A 19955-nucleotide genomic window follows, 5' to 3' on the forward strand; every position below is an offset into this window, starting at 1 on the left:
GGGAGCAGAGTGTCTTACACAGTATCAATAATAAAAACAAGGGATACGAAAGTGAGAGTAAGAGCATGCTCCAAGGTACTAAGAAGGTGAACATTATCAAGGACAGATTTGAGCGTTAACCAAGATATTCAAGAGGAGACTTAAAGGAAAGCAAGGCTAGAATTAGAGTGTCCTCAGGGTCTAAGAAGGCTAATGAGAGTAACAAAGCAAGAATTAAATAATTTTAACAGGTAGGGAGATGAGAAATAGTGTTCAAGGAAAGGTTAACACCACAACAAGGGGCTGAGAAATATAGACATGTAGATGAACCACATGAGGTCTGAGACCCTAAATCATCATGTAACAAATATCCAGAAACTCATGGCTGATCATCTTGTCCTACCACTAAACTACTACTGGAGCCATTTTCCACAGCAAAAGACCTTCTTACCTTGGGTGACACCACCTTGATCAGCTCATTGAGGAAACGGAATTTCCCAACTTCAGTATGAAATCTTTTGCCGCAGCTCTTCATGCAGGTCTCCAGCACCTGGGGAAGAGACTCAGGATGATATGAGTGTAGGATTATAGGGGCCCTAAGCATATCCAAATGATTGCAATGGGAAATCAAGACAGAGAAAGAGAAGACTGACACAGAGCAGGTTCGTTAGAGGAACCTCAACACATCCTGCCCCCTGCTATCTCACACATTCACAAGCACTCATTAGTCAAGCATAATAGAAGAGAGACCAAGAATTGTTCAGTTCTGGAGTTAACCTCAGCATTTGACCCTTCCAAAAGCACATCTACAAAACGACTTACAAATGCAGCACTTGAGAAGAGAAACCAAAACAGGACCAGAAAAGAAGAAAACCTCTAAATACCACCCTACCTCCAATCGTCCACATTGGGATCCTCTCACTCGCTTAGTATATAAAAAGGTGACAACAGAAAGAACAGGATTGGAACCAGAGGGAAGCCACAATAAACTATGTTGCATCCTGTTTCATATCTAACTAACCACAAAGTCACCAAGCACATTAGAAAAATACATTAGCTAGGCACCCCTATAGCTCAAGCAACCTCCCACTAACATAATCAATCGCTTGCCCAGCACCTAAGGCTACCAGGAGGAAGGCAAACCATCTCTCATCACCGTCACTCAATGTCTCTATTACACAATCAGACATTCACCCAACAAAGGAGAAGAGGGATTAAAAACAGGCTCAAGATGGCTGGGGATCACTAGAGCAATTTCTGCTCATAACAAACTGGCTGTGTAGCACTAGAGACGCAAGCAAATGAGAAACAGTGGCATGGCATAGCACTGGAATCCAGTTGCCATGCTATGGAATGGTATGGCTGAGAAAGTGTGCAGGTAAGATATATGTGGTATGACAAAGTTTTGTGAAAACAGAAAATCCTCGAATGAGGTGCAGAACTGCCAATGTGGCAAGACAATCCGAAATAGATGGATGTACCTCCCCACGCTGTAGGGTGGAATTTTGACCAGTATGGCACTCCCCCACTCTTCTACAGATCATGCGCTTACTGTCTCTTTATTGTGGAAGTGTGGATGAAACCCTATTCGCAGTCACAGGGGGGTTGCACAGTGCCAGATTAATTCCCTGAAAGGCCATTGGAAAACAGATTAAGAATGCTGTCCGATTCAAACCACAGAAGTTCGTGGTTAGGACTAGTGCAATGAAAACGAATTAGGCCCCCACAATTCTTCAGCTGCACATCGTTTTAAGTAAAGTGAAAAGAATTTGCATCAGCTGATCATGTGTAGCCGTTTATGTTTTTGTTCGCTAAACTTGACTTTGCAACAAACAATCACAAGGCAGGCTGACGCCTGATTTGGCACACAGGCAGTCATGCCTTTCGTCAGTGGTGCTACCCATCTTCAGAGTGGTGCCATGGAAACAGTTATTTTGACCTGAGATTTATCGTATTCCACTAAAACAAATTTGATTTAAAAAACCTTCGAGACCCATTTCTTAAAGTATCCCCTTTCAGAAGGCTTTCTGCCACCGATGCAAAATGTGGATGTGGCAAGAGAATGGAGAGGAAGGAGTCAGCCAATATACTAAATAGCAACCCAGGAAGTCAAACACGACCACCACATGCTGCCAAAAATGCAGTCTCCTCATTTCCAAATGAACAAGGAATGGGATAAGGTGCCTTAAAGCAACCAGATGCTACTACGCTCTGGAAAAGTACCCACCCAGGCTTCTGAAGAAATCAAGCAAAGTCTAACCTAACCCTAAGTGGGCAGGAGGTTAGGTGGGTAGGTGGGTGGGTAGGTGGGTGGGTGGGTAGGTGGGTGGAGGTACCGGGTGGTTACACAAATGTAAATAAATCAAATAACCAGAAGAAGTGTGTACCAGCAAAACAATTGCTCAGTCAGTCAGTCAAAAGCAATGTTTATTTAGACCTTAGTCTTTAAACTGCAATACCCACAATATAAAAATTAAAACAGAGATAAATACGCATTCAGTAACACAATAAGAGACAACATATTCATCAATACATTCTTGTTTCAGGATATGCTTTTTGATGACCAATTCAATCTAGGGCTCACAAAGTAGTTACAAAAACGTACTTACTCATTAAAATTCTACCCGTATGGCACCAAGGAGGAAAATTTGATTCATATTAATTTAAAATGTATAAATAATCATCATAAAATCACTAAAATCCAATATAAATCTAAAACTATACAATGTTTTGCTAAGAGCTTTTTACCAACTTCATATAAATTCCAATAGCGATAGCAATCTCGAGATTAGGCATTTCTGTGAGTAAGTCAATCGCCTGCGCACGAGACCTTATTTCAAATTTTACAAAAAGAGGTCTCAAATACAATTTACGCTGAGGTATAAGCGCCATACAATCTAACAAAATATGCAGCATATCACCCTTATTGCCTAGCAAGCATTTACACTTCCCATCCGGGTGGAGCCTAATGACCTTCTCCCTCGGATTTGACAGCCAAGGATTAATACCTATCCTAACTCTTAAAACTTCAGATCTAAGCCACTTATTCAGGAGGGTGTCCAAATAAGGGTAGCAAGACTCATGTTGCCAGGCTGCAGTCATAAATTGAACTGATGATTTCCCGCTCAAGTAGCCTTGGTCAATTGTTCTAGACAGCTCAAGGCCTTGAGTCCTGATCTCCTTCTTGGAGAATTCACCTTTAAGTTCTCTGCAACCTTAATCAAGTTCCTGCTTATATCCTTGGCCAATTTTAAATCACTTGATTCGATCTCCTTCCTACACCAGAGGGAGACCTTCTGCACCCCCTGGGTCCTGTCGACTCCACAACCTTAATAAATTTATTTGGGCCTGTACGCTCCATGAAGTCGTACCTAGCTCTGATTGCCTGGACTATTGCTGAGCTGGGAAGCGAGAGTAGGGATTTCAGGCATTTACCCTCCTCAACGTCCCAATTATCTTTGCCGCCAAGCCAAAGTACTTCAGAACCAAACAGGACTTGCGGAGGGATCATTGCATTAAACGCCTGTAGCACAGGTCTATGAGACATGTCACCAAACTCGCTATTAGATTTTTTCAACCCACACACTGAAATGAAAGCCTTTGCTTTCTGGGCTGTCAAATGGGCTTGCCATTTTAAAGAGCTTTCAAACCAGACCCCAAGGTATCTATATTATTTTACTACCTCCAATTTTAAGGGGCCTAGATACCAACTAAAACCTAAATCTCTTTATCCAAAACACAAGATTTTAGTTTTATCCACGTTTACAGTTAGGGACTTCAACACACAGTATTCTTGGAAGACATTTAATTTCCTTTGAAGTCCCATTGCTGTCTGGTCAAATATCACCAAGTCATCTGCGTAAAGTAGACATGATAATTTTAATCCATTCATTTTAGGACTGGTGCTTCTATCAATCTTTAAGGCCTTTGGAAGATCAGCAAGAAAAATGGCAAACAGGAGCGGGGCCAGCACACAGCCTTGTCTAAGACCATTTCCAATTTGTATTTTGGGAGTTAAGGACCCTTCCTTATCCGTAATAATCTGAGCCCAGTTCTCAGTATGTAGCTCTTTTATTAAAGCAAGGAGCACTTCTGGAATTGTATTCTTTCTAAGGGTTTCCCACAGGCATTTCCGATCCACTAGGTAGAATGCCGCACGGAAGTCAACAAAGCAGCAGTACAGCTTCCCATTTTTCTTGACTGACTTCCGTCCAACGGCCCACAGTGCTAAACAATGATCATTTGTCGAATGGCCGTCTTTGAACCCCCCTTGCTCTATTGGCACGATTGCATAGTCCTCGACCCACTCTTTTAATCTACCTAATATTATCTTCGTAAACATTTTTTCCCCGATATCTAAAAGATTAACCAATCTGTAATTTTTAGGGTCATCCAGAACACCCTTCTTGTGCACCGGGCGAATAACAGTCCCCCTCCAAATACTCAGTATTTTTCCCAGCTCTAAAATCCGTAAAAACATATGAGATAAAAATTCTGCCCACCATTGAGGCTGGGTATTCAATATTATTGCAGGGAGGTTATCGGGCCGGCCGACCTTGTCAGGTTAAAACTTCCTATTTTTTTACTGACATTTGTTACTGAAAAATCTGCTTTTAAGTCCCCTATCAGATCTATCCAATTCATAGGCTCGTCTATAACCACGTCACGTCTGGGACTCTATAGTTCCCTTAAATACTCAGCCCATACAGCCTCTCCCACTACACTGTACATTGCCCCCATCGTATGCCCAGCCGCTCCTTTTATTAATTGCCAAAACTGGTGACTATTCTTTGATTCAATAGCATACAGGAGATTTGCCCAACGTTTTTCTTTATATACTCTTTTGGAATCCGTAATTAACCTTTTATATTCCCTTTTCAGTTTTATCAGGTTTAACGATCCAGGCAAATTATAATTAACTTTAATGTTACGTACTTCTCTCCTTATTTCCCTCTTCTTTGCTAGGCAAACAGCTGAAAACCATTTTATTTGTATAGCCTGCAGATTTTGTTGGTTTATTACACCTACTTTAGCTTTTTTTAATTCCACTTGGAAACAATGCACCACCTGATCGATTTTTCTCTCAAACCATTCCAGTTTGTGCCCTCGTGGGCTCTCCAGGACTAACCTCTGTTGAAGTTTTAGCACCTTTTCTATATACTCGTCCGTTGATCTAGTGGTAGCCCGTCTCGGGTACTCTATATTTTGGGTAATTACAGTCTGTCGCTTAGTTAACACCACATCCTGTATCTTAAACTGGAGTACATTATGGTCACTATTCCCCAATTGAGTAACCATAAAACCCTTTATTAACCCCTTCGACGCTCATGACGAGCTCAGCTCGTCCTGAGGTACACCTCTCGTACACTCATGCCGAGCTGAGCTCGTCATGAACAATGGGTTTTACAGATTTTCAGCGCAGGGGGGGAAAATCATTAGAGTTGATGGTGTTAAGGGAAAGTTCCTGGCATGCGTAAAAACATAATCAATCGGGCAGTTCTGCGCAGCTATCTTAAATGATTTCTTCGCAGGGCAATCAGTTTTTGACCTGCCATTTAAACAACATAGACCCTTTCTGGCTAAATAGTTTACTAGACTTAGATTCTACTGTGAAGAAACACAGACTGGGAAGGTTGCCATGCTTATATCATAGGCTTCCATGATTTCTATATGCCTTGGGTCAGACTTAGAGGGGTTCAATTTGTGGTTAAAATCACCCATCATGAGAATAACATCAGAGTCATACTTTTCAATCAGATAATCCAAGTCTTCTTTTAAAAGCCTCCGCTCTACCCCATATTCATCTGGAGACCCCATTGCATATACACATTTATAAGCACAACGTTTTCAATTTTGAGTACTCTACATGCCAAAATACATTTACATTTGATGCTTAGACATATTGCATCTTTCACCTTACTAGAAGACAACAATATTATCAACCCTCCAGCTGGGCGTCCAAAGCTTTTTTTCTGCGCCGGGTGGTGTAGTTGGATATAACCATCAAAAGTAGGGGTTTTGTCGCATAGCTATGTTTCTTGGAGACAAATAATATCATTCATCTGAATTAAAGTACTTATACTCCCTTGTTTTATCACGTCTCCAAGACGTTTACATTCCAAGATACTATTCTAACGCTATGCGACAACCCAACTACCTACTCCACATCACTTAGGTTATCAATTTCCCCGCTAGGTCGTCAAAAGGGGCCTATAGGGCTACTCTCATGACTCCAATTACCCCACATATCCGAGATTTCTGAATTATTAACAATGATCTTCAGATTACCTTCTACCAACCCCTCAGCCAATTTCACCTGACGCTTCTCCAACCCTGCGTGGGAATTTAGGAAGCCCGCACTCAATTTACTGCACCCTGCTTGGTCTCCCTCCGGGATTAATCTTATCCCTTCCGTTGCCATTTCGCCCCCTGCATTTTCTATTGCTATTTTTACCAATTTTTAATACACTAACACCCTGGTAATTTCCTTCCCTTCTGAGTTAACTCTAAAGCCCACTTGGCGCAGATCTTTTGAACCAATTCCTCTCAAACTCGGGCATTTCGAGAATGAGAACAGAAGTTGGGACCTATTTAAGGGCCCTACCTTTCTTATTCTTTTCCCCCGCTGTAATTGCTGAGTGGGTTCAAAGAATAACCACTTGTTGCCCTCTGCCTCGTTTAACACCTTGGAGGTTAAGGGGTCCACTTACTCTGTCCTTTGTTGACTCCTACCTCTTGCAATTCTAGGGCCCACTTGTTTTACCCTTGGGGGCTGAAATCTTTGACCATTACCTTTTTCAGGGTTTCTACCCGGGAATATAATATTTGGGCCATAACGGGAGGATAACTTCCCCGGTAGCCCTCTTGTTCCCCTTACTCCAGTCGCAGTACTATGCTGTCCTATATTTTTGGAGACCAATCTTTTACCCTTCTCTGCTACTAATTTAAGGGGCCTGTGCTCCAAGAGAGTAGAATCTATACTATTATCAATAACCCTAGGTGATACAGGTTTTTGCCTCCCCCTTTTTGGGGCTTTCTTTATTTTTAGGCACCTGCGTTTCCTTGCGCTATAACCCAGATAATGCCCCCTTCTTTTTATCAGCATCGGCCATTTAGAAATGTATACATTTGTTTGATCCATGGGTGTCATAGCGTCTGGAGCGTGCGTTGGGAGTTCCTCGCAGATGGTTCTTGTCATTGCAGGCATTTGTCCCCTAATGCTTTACAATTCCCCCACTACCTTCTGCAGTTGTTCTTGTTGAGATTTTAAAATATCGTTATTTAGCATAGTTACTTCCAATAGACCTTGCAGGGTTTTCTGGAGGAGCACCATTATATCAAACATTGAGTCTAATGTGAGATTTTGGCCAAGTCCCTCTAGTTTTTCAGTTTAATGGGAGCCTGGATGGTCTTGACTCTTGACTTGGCTCTTATCTTGGCTCTTATCCATTTTTGTACTTAGATTTATACCCGGAGCCTCATCCCAAGACATACTTGGCTACTCACTGTAGGTGTCGTGCTCCTGTTGTTCTGAGAAAATCTGTGGCGATGAAGAGAGACGAGGATGAAGGCCTAACTCACTTTGCTCTAGGTTTATAAGATCAGATAGGGGGTGACCCACCTCAGATCCCTCCAGACGGGCCGGTAGATCATCCCTACAGATCAGAGATCCATCATTAGACTGTTGACCGAGGTCTGCAGACTTTCCTGGAGAGCATATTTTTCTAAAATGTTTACCAGCAAAGTCCTTCAGAGATTTAGAGGCGGCTGCACCTTTTTTTGCTTGAGTAACTTGCGTGTCCTCCCCTATGGGTTTCTTTATCGTACTTCTCGTCAACATTTTTTTGGCCCTTACTTTGCGGCTTTTAGTACTTGCCCTTGTTGTTCTGTGCTCCACAGTAGATTCTTTTGGTCGACTGTTTTAACACCTGGGGTTCCTTGGACGCTTTAAGCCTTTTTGGCGCCATCCCCTTCCCTTGATGGCTTCTAATTGGAGACTAAATCCAAAATCAAATATAGGCGACACTTTTTCTTATCAGCAGCTAGTCCACACTTTATTCAGCCCAATAGTCTTTTTTTTTTTTTTAGCGCCTCGTGCCCCTGTTCTCAAACTCTTGGCACCTATCGTACTATAAAACCATTTACATTTATAAAATTAGACCACTTACCTCTGTTGAACCACCTACCTGACTGCCGAGACGTACTTCTTCCAACACAGGTTCACATAAAAGTGTTATAACTTTAATGGCCAGAGCTGGCTATTATGGCCTCTTTTGCATTTAAATACCCTAGTTTATGCCCTTCAAGACTGCAATGTGCTTCAAAAGCTACAATGGCTGCACTGACCGCAGAGGGGCCAATTTCCCGGGACGCTCCTTCCTTAGGGCTGGGTGCATCCAAACTTCCACCTGTTGCCCCTTGTAGGACTCGTCAGTCTCTCCCCCAGACATCTCAAGCAGTACCCAAGCAGCGAGAGTCGCTGAGGCGAGGTCGGAGACTTCGAGACCCATGGGGTCGGCCCAACAGCTCGCACCCTTCCAGGAAAACCTCTGTTCTTCTCCTTGGCTCCAAATTCCCACGACGAGCCGGGCGTTTCGCGGCTCCAAGCACCGGGGACGAGCGCGCATGCGCGAAAACGTGGCTACGGCAGCAGGGATTTAACAGAGAGCAATTGCTCCTCCACCCTGTATAGGCCCAGGAGGACAAAGTGTAGTGTACATTGCTAACCACAGTTGGTGGATTTCACTGGTTATGCACGTTTGATCCAGAATCATAACTTTGAAAAAACCACAGTTAAAAGTAAGTTATGGTTCAGCGAATGCAACCCAGGAGAACTCCTTTAAACTGCAATCCATACTAATATAATAAAGAGAGAGCCCATACCTTTGAGGCGGGTAATCTCAGGAACCACAGCACAAATCACAACACCCAATACAGCGTTGGAAAGGGCAGTTGCAGCAGAAGGACATAGGCTATGCAGACGCCCACCATATACATTTAAAAGGTAAAAGAACCGTGCCAGCAAAGTAGTCCCTTGTGGGCGTGTCTATGCGTTGTGCTGTGGGCGTGTGCTGGGGGCGTGACAAACGCTGGGGGCGTGTGGTACGTTCCGCCCTTCATGCCATGTCTCCTATCGTGTGCTAATGCCACCATGCTTCCTTTAAATACCCCTGCACCCCATAATCATAACCCACCCTTACTCCTTAAAATACCCAACACCCTTAAACACGAACCCATCTTAACCCTATAAATATACCCTGTACCCCCAAACCTATCCCTAAACCCTTAAAATACCCCTGTAACCCAAACCTAGCCCTGAACCCTATAAATACCCCTGTACCTCAAAACCCAAACCTACCTCTGAACCCTAAAATTACCCCTGTACCACAAAACCCAAACCTAGCCCTGAACCCTAAAAATACCACTGTACCCCAAAACCCAAACTTACCCTAAAATACCCCTGTACCCCCAAACCTAGCCCTGAACCCCAAAAATAACCCTGTACCCCAAACTTACCCCTGAACCCTAATATACCCCTGCACCCCAAAACCCAAACCTAGCAATGAACCCTAAAAATACCCCTGTACCCCAAAACCCAAACCTAGCCCTGAACCCTTAAAATACCCCTGTACGCCAAAACCAAACCGACCCCTGAACCCTAAAAATACCCCTATACCCCAAAAACCAAACCTAGCCCTGAACCCTAAAAATACCCCTGTACCCCAAAACCCATACCCATCTCTAAACCCCAAAACTACCCCTGTACCCCATAACCCAAAACTATATCTGAACCCTTAAAATACCCAAACACCCCAAAACATATACCTCAGTACCCCAAAACATATATCCCTATAACCATACTTACCTTATCCAAACTTAAAAAAAAAATGCTTTTACCATTCATGCATTTACAACGAATTTCGTTGTAAATGTATGAGTGGTAAAAGCATATAAAATGTAATGCCATGCGTTATAATGGCATTGCGGAGTCATGTTACTTTCGTAATAAAAGTATGCGGAGTGATGGTATGCGGAAAGAAAGTTGCGGAATAATGGGTGTTTACCCTCCCCCGGTAAGTACATTGGTGGCACGGCGGCCCACATCTCCAGCAACATACTCATATTTTTTCACCACCCATTTGAAAACTGCACAGGTCTCTCTCATTGATAGCCAGCACCGACATACACTTTTAGACACACCTCCCGCCACAAGTTCTAGAATTGCGAACTTTAGAGCTGGGGAGCTACGTTCGAATCTCAGCATCAGCTCAACATCCTGTGATTCCAGGCAAATCACTTTGTCTCTCCTTGCCTATCACAAATGAATGTGTTCTTCTGTAATGTAAATTGTGCTCATGCCATGTTGTCGAGTTCGCTCTACATAATATTGCAAGGAAAAATAAAGTAGGGAAACTCGAGTTCACACACTACTGAACGCGCACTCTTAAGTGCATCAGCAGTGCACTGTGAATCGGAGCGTTTCACAGGCCTGTCACAGATAAGAAATGCTATCGAAACGAAATCCTACAAAACAATATACTACTGGCCGGCAGCAATTCATACCCGGAGAACGTCGGGACAGGCTGCTAGTTTATAGTATATAAAGAACCCCCGCTGCCCCCTGTCCAGCTTCTGGTCATAGAGCCTGCAGTTGACTTGTGATGCTTTAAAACAACTTTACCTCCTGGGTTGTGTGAAGAACTCTCAGACATCCACATGCTTCTTATCCCTCCAATTTGACGTCTTCATTTTGGTACTGTGGTGCAGCAGAGGATGACCCTGCAATCTCTTCTTGCATTTATGGTGCAAATGAAACTGTGAGAAACAGTATCACCTTTTCAGGCCTTCTACTTCTCACAAAACGATGGCTGTCCCACTTGTTGCCAGGAAAAGGTTTTTTTTTTCTCTGCTGGAAGGTTAAATGAACTTTCAACCAATGAAAAGCTGTGAATGATCTGCATTTTGGAAAATAGACTACGGACTACATCCTCGGATAACAGAGAAGTCCTGCCCTCACTGCTAGGCATGAAGTGTCAGTAGTCTTACATTAGAGTTTTTGGACTTGGCGCATTAACGCAAAGATGAGTCCACTATGAAAGCTTGTCCTATAGTTGACTCTGAAGCCAGTCCACAATTAGGTGGAAATTTGTATGAATTTACATTTTACCTGTTACATTTTTAACAACGCCTATTCTCAGGCCTCATATTCGACATTCGAAAATAAAGCTCATAGTCTGCAACCTCAGTACTGAAAGTGTAAACTATAAAAGAGGCCCCTATGTGGGGCCATTACTTTTTTATTCGAAGAACTCATCATCGAGCCAGAGCACTTACCACACAAAAAATGGCGCTCATACTCTGCACCTTCTGTGTTGAGACCATGAATTAAGAAAGGGAGATCCCATGCAGGTCCATCAGTAGCATAGTTTGCTGTCTCAGTATAGAGGCCACAGATAACAGGTGCCATTTTGTGTCTCGCAAGTCCACGCTCCCTGAAAATATTCTACATGCTCTAGAATGTGACAATCTTTTTGGTTATTGCTCTGAATCTATGGGGGGCTCTTTGGGGTGACCCACCATGGCCTGGGCAGCAGGTGTTGTTTACACTGCCCCTTTAAGGAGCCTTTTACATTTATTTCAAGACTTTGCAGCCATGCCACGCATACTGCAATGGCGACTGCATAACATTTTCTCTTGTGGCCAACCAATTGGAGTTTTCAAGTCTGGGGTCTGTTTTGAGTTTGTGGGCAAGAAAAGGACGACGGCACCAGAAACCTCCCACTTCTAATGGGAGAACTTTATTTTTTTCCAAATTCAGGTTCAAGGGTGATCCTTGTACGGTTAATTTGTCCTCTAACTAAAATAGCCAATATATATAAAATCATTAACACCTTCAAGCCCATTAGGCATGTTTTTGCAGGACAAATCTCTCAAAGCCTACTAAACAAATGAAATCAAAACAACAAAAGCACACTTTTAGAGTAAGGCTCCATGTACATGCCATGTGTGGTGTAAATCTGTTATGCGTTTTTAGCTTTAGCTTTGAGCAAAAAAAAATCTTATTGGACTAAAATCAGAAAACTGTTTTTTGATACTGCTTTAATGGTTGTTCCCTCGCGTAGAACTACACAAGATTTTGCACACTTGACCTTGCCTACCAATGTAAGTGAGTTCCAAACTTTTGGCAGATTCATCCATAAGGACAAAATATAAAAGATAAACCAAAAAAAATTCTTCTTCAATGGAAGATTTGGTTGCTAATGTTTAACATACTGGTTTGCTGCCTTTATACTAGTCCTATTTCTTTCTCTTTTTTTTTTAAAGTACCCTACATCCAATATCGCAAATATCACATGAAAAATTTAATGGGTGAAATTATTCACACTCCTTACTGGCACGCTTAAAAATAAATCTTTTGGGAGACTTATTATCACCTTACTCAAAATCTACATATCGGTTTACATTTTAGTCAGACACACCCCCAGATCATTCATTAGGATTCTCACACTGCATTACAATATCAAAAGCCAAGATACCCTTCCAAACACCAGGGTACATAAAAGCTAGCTCTTGCTGCTCTATGGACCAGCCTTGTCAGTCAGATGTCGAGTTCTGAAGCATCTGTTAAATTCAAAGTGGTAAAAACAGCAGCAAGGATAATCTTATCCATCTTGGCAGGTTCTTACCGTTAAGGCCTGGACTGCTTCCCATTCTTGTGGTGATTGGATCTTATGTGCCAAAAGCCGAGTAGCGAGCTGGGGACTGGAACATAAAAGCACTAGATTAGAACACTGGAAGAACCATTAGCATGTGCTCTAGAAGGCGACATGCTATGTACATTGAAGGAGACTGGTGAAGTGGAAGCTATTTACCTTGTTTGGAGGACTGTCTAATTTGTCATGATAGAGGACTCTATAGATTATAAAGGAGGTGTTCAGATTTTTACTACGTCAATGGACAGGATCTTTGGTCCATTGTGGGTAAGCATACATAACTCATTTCATTTCAATAAACTTTATTCGGTTTACATACTAGAAAACCATAAAAAGTTACAATTCATCTATAAAAATGTACAAAGCACATAATACATAACTGGACGTACAATACAAATATTCCAATTTATATGCAAAGATTATTGGAGTAAAAAGGACATCACATTGTTTCAATTTAAAAATTAATTCAGAAAACACAGCAGCCAAGTCTTTTAGGGTTCCAGAAATTTTCTGTACCTTAGGGAACATTTCAGAAAACCAACCACAAACGGAATACATTCAGGCTTTAATAATTGCAAAAAATAGAGTGCGGGGCGAACCTGTAAAAAATGTAACTTTTTTAAAAGAGATTTTAAAAAGAGCCTCTGAGGGTCTTCATAAAAATTACAGAAGAACACAAAGTGCAGCAGATCCTGAGGAGACATACTGTCACAGCCACAGGGTGCTAACACTTGTCCTTTGTGACTCCCCTTCGGTACGGCTAATAAAAGATGGAAATAATCCAAACTAAACCTGATTAACAGGAAACGCTCGTGAGCCGACAAAGGCCACGAGAGATATGGCTCCATATCTAGAGATGATTTATGCATCATGTGCTTACGGACACTATTTTTCAACAGTTCCACCTCCTCTCTTTTAGCTTTTTTACGCATAATAAAAGATTGTTTCACAAAAGCCACATCTGCCCTGGTAATACAGTCAGGTATTAAAAAAAGATACAGACGCCCCAACTCTCTAAATCACCCCTTTAAATACTTTAACCATGGTATATCGATCATGTGGTCCAGGCTCAAGGTCTCTTTCAGTAGCTCTTGAGTAAGGCCAAGGTCTCCATTCAGCCAACATTTGAGCCAAAAAAGCAATGGGCGCATAGCCAGAATGTAGCAAATGAATGTAAGGCCAGTTTCTTCATGAACTATTAGGTTCGCGGTCCCTTTTCGGAAGCCCCAGCAACTGCTTTAAAAAATTGTTTTCCGTCACCTGGATACCCTCCAAACCTGTATATCCCCACAATTTGCTCCCATAGCTAGCGATCGATACACTCTTGGCTTGATAGATCTTCAACATTGCGCTATTGGGCAATTGCCCATTTTAGCCGCGAAGTTAAAGATCGCTGCATTGGACCTGGTCACCTCTCCCCTTTTCTTCATAAGTAGTGTGCCCCAATCCAGATGATTGCCCAGTAGGACATCCACATAGGAGAATGTCGAGGTTATTGGCACTCTTTCTCCGTTCACCTTAAAGGTGTACTGCCTCTTGGGGCGCAACCCGACCTGCATTGCGTAGGATTTCAAATTATTTATGGCCAGATCTTGGTCGGCCATGGACCCACAAAAAGTGTCAAGCAAGATCTGTAAGCTTTTAGAGGTAGTGCCAGGAGAACGGCAATGTCTGCATATAGCAAGACTGGCAGGCCCCTGCGTCCCATGTACGAAAAGTCAGCCCCGGTTTTCAACAAAGTCCTATCCAGGTCGTTGATGTAGAGGGTAAAGAGAAAAGGGGCTAAAATACACCCCTGCGGTACGCCCCTTTCTGTATTAAAATCCCTGGTGACCCTCAGATCCTGGGCGTATCTAATGTTTGCCCTAGTATCTCTATGTAAATCCATCAGAACGTCCACCAGATTTGCCTCCACCCCCATGGTCCTCATGGACTGCCACAACTTCCCCCGATTGACACAGTCAAAAGCGGTGGAGAAATCCATGAAGGCCATATAGATTGTCCCCTGGCGGGCAACGGTGTACTTTCTGAGGATCAAATAGAGATTAAGACATTGTGCCATGGTAGAGTGACCTGGGCGGAACCCATATTGGATATCAGAAATAATATTATTTTCTTCCACAGGCTGTCAGTCTATTTAATACGACTCCGCCTACGACCTTAACCACGGAGTCGATAAGGGAGATTGGTCTGTAATTCATAGTGCTGTTACGGTCTCCCTTTTTAAACACTGGGACAATTGTGGAGACACCCCATGACTCTGGAACCCTTCCTTGGCGGCGGCATTAATCACCGCCACCTGGATTGATGCCCAGAGGGAGGGGTTGGATTTAGAAAGGTCTGGTGGAATACCATGCGGACCTGGTGCCTTCTTACATGAAAGACCAGTAATGCCTTCCTCCACTTCTCTTTGGGTAAATACAGCTACGTCATTATTCTGGGTGCCCGGGGTAAAGTTGAAGCACTTTTAAAAATAATACTGAAGTGAGACACCCATTCCTCTTCCGTTATATTGGTGCCCATGTCCTCAGCTCTGTCCCTTTCAAAAAGAGGTCTGTTACTAAGGCTCCAAAATCTGGAGCTACTAGATAGAGTAAAAGGATCTAAAAGCTCCCGCCATGTGGCCTCCTTCAATTCCATTTTACGATTGGCCAGCATCTTTTTATAGTTAGTGCGAAGAATACGAATCTGTGATTGATCCCTAGGGTTTGCTTTCAATGCAGCCTTTAGTTCTCTGGCGGCTTTGGAGCATAATGGGTTAAACCACTTGGGGTCACCGATAATCCTTCTTTGGGCCGGGACAGATAACAATGTCCCTACTTTAGAGACAATCCCATTGAAAGCGTTAAGAATACCCACGGCAGTAAAATGAGGTTTCACACAGTAGGAAAATTCTGCCGCACAGGATTCATAGAGCTTTTCATAAAAAAGGGACAGAGTTACTTGGGCCCATTTAAGGCTTTGCCTACCATCGGTCAGCTTCAGCGTGCCAGGAGCTATCACCGAGTCCTTCCTTTTCAATATACTCCCTCCCAAGCAACACACACACCGAGTTATGATCACTAAAAGCACCTGCTAATATTGCGAAGCACACTAAGAGGGGGTGAACTCTTGTAGAGATCAAAATGTGGTCTATAAAAGATCCACCACTGCGACCTTTGAAAGACGGAACCTTTTGTTTACTAGATGATGATACAAAGCTCATGGATGAAAACAGGTCATATTCGTTGAGCAGATCGTTAAGAACATCTCCCTGTGGAGAATGCTCAAAGTGAAGGCCCCGGATCCTTGGACACCCCAAATTACCCAGGTTAGTGTATTCAGGATCCCCACATGGGTGAGCCTTAAAATCACCTACTATCAGAAGGCTATTTCTAAAGACAAAGTTGTCTTTTGGCTATTTCTATTAACAAAGTTGTCCAGATGGGTTATCTTACAAGCCCCTTGTTTGCGTACTAAGTTATAAAAATTGATCAAACAAAGACTAAGGTTGCCGCGCCCTAAAATGATTGCCTGAAAATCACTATAATCAGAGGAGATAACTATAATCCTGCATTTCAGGGACAAAGAAATAAAAATAACCAACCCACCCCTTGCTCTTCCACTAGATGCTGGGGTTGCAGGAACAAACAAGCATTGGAAATGCAATAGGTCTCGCATTAGGAAAGTTTGAGCGATTGGTATTGTAAATGACACTTTTTTTTATTTATGTGTTGGTTTTGAAAATAGCAAAATTTATAGCTTTGTCAGTTACAATGTCAATAGTTTTAACTTTCGCAAATGTGACACCTATAGCATTTGTAATGCAATGTGTGTTGTATTTACGTGACTTAGATGTATTGATATTACAAATAACAATGGCTTTTAATTTTGTAAATAATTAATACTGAAATAAAATGTATTGTAATTTATAATGGCAATAGCTTAAACGGGCGAGGGGGGGCAGGTTCTATAGTCGGAGTTGAGCTAGTTCCAAGGTTTGGAGCAATGGGGTTGAGAAACAGCATCCTGGGTATACCATCCCTCAGCAACTGGAAGGATTTCAAAAATGAAAGGGCTGTGTTGTTTTGATTGTTTCTGAGCAGAAGCTTGTAGCCCTTTTACATTTACTTGCAATTGTTTAATGTTAAAGATCTAATGCAGCCCCTGTGCTTAGATGCTGGAACTGCGTTAATTAGCATTGCTGGCGGGTAGGGGAGGGGGCGGAGCGGCTTCTATTTCCTTGTTAACTGAGACATCTCAAGGCCCCGTTGTGGCTTGTTTAAAAAAAAAAAAAGTTTTGCGCATGGCTGCTGGTCCAATTGTTTCATTGTGTTGTATTTGCTTAAGAGGCTGCAGGGCGCGTGGAAATCAGCATTTAGAATAGTGTACAAATTATATCTGTTGTTTAAGCCAAGGGTTTGCCAGAGGTTAAAAGTCGGAAGCAGGCTTTGAAATGTGTTTTCAAAGCCCCGAGCAAATGGCCGGGCAGGATGGGTTGTGGGGGGAGAAAGGATTCAGGATGGCAGAGAGAGGGGGGGGCAGGGGGGGCAGGTTCTATAGTCGGAGTTGAGCTAGTTCCAAGGTTTGGAGCAATGGGGTTGAGAAACAGCATCCTGGGTATACCATCCCTCAGCAACTGGAAGGATTTCAAAAATGAAAGGGCTGTGTTGTTTTGATTGTTTCTGAGCAGAAGCTTGTAGCCCTTTTACATTTACTTGCAATTGTTTAGTTGTTTGTACCTTTATAAATTCAAAACAGCCTGCCTATGTATTATGTGTTTCCAGAGGAAGCAGCCGTATCTGCTGTCGGCAACAGAAAGTCACATTTTCTGTAGGCACCAATACGAGGAATTAACAATGCCCTTTGTAAAACATACTTCGCAGTGTACGCCTTATGGGGCGAATAAACCGTGCATTTTAAAGAAAAGCGGCGATCTCTTCCCTACAAGCTACAAGCTATAGTATGTTATTGCAGAGGGGTGGGTTAGAACACCACTGCAGGAGAGCGACCATAGGCGAGGCTGCCTGCTCCCGGACCCTGTTCTAGGGTGTGTGCTGTTCATCTACAGCTCCTCCCCCACCAGAGCCTGAGGGATAACATCCACGTCTACAGAAAAGGAAGGCGTGCGAGCCTCTGCCCGCCCCCGATTGTGCGTTTCCGTGATTACAGGATGCATGAACTGCCACACGTCACTGGCCGTTTAAAGCACAGGAAAACCGTTGAAATCACATGAAACATCGCCCACCACACAGGACGAAACGTGTGCCATTAGGGGCAGGCCGCAGCTCCACCCAGCAGTTAGCAAGGGAGGGCTGGAGCTCAAAGAAAGAGAAAGTAGGGTGGAACTCGCTGGAAAAAATAGCAACTGGAATTCTTTGGCTATGTAAACTCCACTGAAGGCGGTGTTCGTACCAGGGAAAATGCATGAAGGGGGGGGGGGGGCGCACCTCAGGCATCAGAGAGCGGCGAAATAATTTATGGGACCTTTTTACTTTTTTCAAGAACCCGAGGGGTTTTAACATATGGCTGGGGAGTTGCAAAGACCGTAACACGGCGGGCAGGGGAGGGGGCGGAGCGGGGAGAGGGGAGAGGTGCAACACGGCAGGCAGGGGAGGAGAGTAGGAGGAGGAGGGGGGAGGAGAGTAGGGGAGGCACGGCCTAGCGGCCGTGCAATCAAGAAGTGAGGGGGCGGAGCTGGGGGAGGCAGTGAGAGAGAGAGTAGGCAAGGCAGGCGGCTGGGGGCATGTGCACGCGCTTTTAAGCTCAATGCGCATGCGCATTGAGCTTAAATTTCTCGTGCACTGCAAGGAATCGCCACGATTCCTTGCAAGTTGGTTAAAGAGTGGATAAGCCCCCATAGTCTCGCAAGCTCGATGCGCATGCGCATCGACAGGCGAGACCTAAAAAGCTTTATACCCCACAAAAAAAATATTAAAAGTAACCAACCATGTCTCCTGGAGGCATATCACAGGAAAGTGACTAACAAACTGCACCCATAATGGGTCTGCAACCTTCTCCGCGAAACCCGCGATATTCCAGGACAACACATTATAATCCTGGGTCTTAGGTTCGTCCTCAGGGGGAACAATATATGGATCCTATGGTGGGGCAACAAGTAGTATTCCTGGCAACTCCTGTTCCGTTGGCCCTTCGCCTATTATGACCTCAAATGACTCTGCATTTGGTAACACTGTAGACGTTTCAGTTGGAAGCCCATAATCCGACAAGATTAAATCAACAGGCACAAACTTCTGGGCTATTTGATCCAAGGGAACTTCATTTTTGCTCAGTCAATCACAATCATTCAGCCCTGAGAGGACTGCAAATCTATTTTGCCCCTGAGCAAAGGGGGAAAGAGGACAGTCACCCCGAGGATTATCCCTTTCTACCCAGGGGTTAAAAATACCAGTTCTACACTGTTCCACAGGCATATGGGGCCAAGTATAATGCTCTAAATTCAGATTATTCTGTCTAGGGTTTTCCACCTTATAAAAGAATCCCAAGGGCAGTATCTGAATATCTTGGCCCCTATATGCCAGACCAGCATTGACCTCTCTGAAAATTCTCTCTACGGGCAGTGGGTTGCTAAAATTCACCTCAATACAATCCCCCCTTCTTGTTTTCCTGGAACTTCCCAGTCAGGCAACATGACGGACCATATTGATGTTATGTACGGTGGTTGGACCTGCAACAGTATTGCGAGACAACCAATGAGTTACCTTATTTTTAAAGTTGGGCATAATCCTCCTTTGTTCCAACTGGGAGAGGGGGCACATTCCCTAAAATTGCCACCAGCGGGGTTGATTGTGGGGGTAAATCAATAACTGGTAAGTTCTGTGGTACATCATAGGTGTAATCCTGCGACATGCCCCCTTTCTTTCCCACAACATTAAGAACTACACCAGGTTTCTCTGCTACATGAATTCTGTCTATTGGCAAACAATCAGGAGTCTTATCATTCCGCCCACCAGCACTACTAGTAATCAAATCTATGACAGATGGAGCATGATTATTTAATTGACAGGGGGCTCCAACCTTCGCCTCAACAAATAACTCGGTCTTGGATCTTGTGCTAAAAACATGGACTTAATGTTTTCCAAGAAGATAACCCTTGCATTGACTAGGTAATGTAAATAATTTACAACAGGGATAGTGGTCCGAAATACTCCATATCCATGTACCTCATAGGCACAGTCTGGTGCTGCACTCAGGCAACGTCTATCCACTTAATGCAGTCTTTAACAGACCAGACCTGCTGTGGCACACAAGTATGGCGGAGTC

At 43.4% G+C, this 19955-nt stretch overlaps 1 protein-coding gene across 2 annotated transcripts in view; it reads right to left on the minus strand.

The window, feature by feature from the left end:
- Positions 1-19955, minus strand: part of GGA1 (golgi associated, gamma adaptin ear containing, ARF binding protein 1) — a 196922-nt gene that overhangs the window by 148408 nt on the left and 28559 nt on the right. For both annotated transcript variants that reach the window (XM_086963036.1, XM_086963042.1), the window contains exons 3-4: positions 12666-12741; positions 431-529 (exon numbers count right to left, since the gene is read on the minus strand). In XM_086963036.1, the coding sequence (XP_086819162.1) occupies positions 431-529; positions 12666-12741 (175 nt within the window). The remainder of the gene's footprint in view (positions 1-430; positions 530-12665; positions 12742-19955) is intronic.

Source organism: Lissotriton vulgaris, chromosome 1_1 (genome assembly GCF_964263255.1).
Source record: "Lissotriton vulgaris chromosome 1_1, aLisVul1.2, whole genome shotgun sequence".
NCBI lineage: Eukaryota > Metazoa > Chordata > Amphibia > Caudata > Salamandridae > Lissotriton > Lissotriton vulgaris.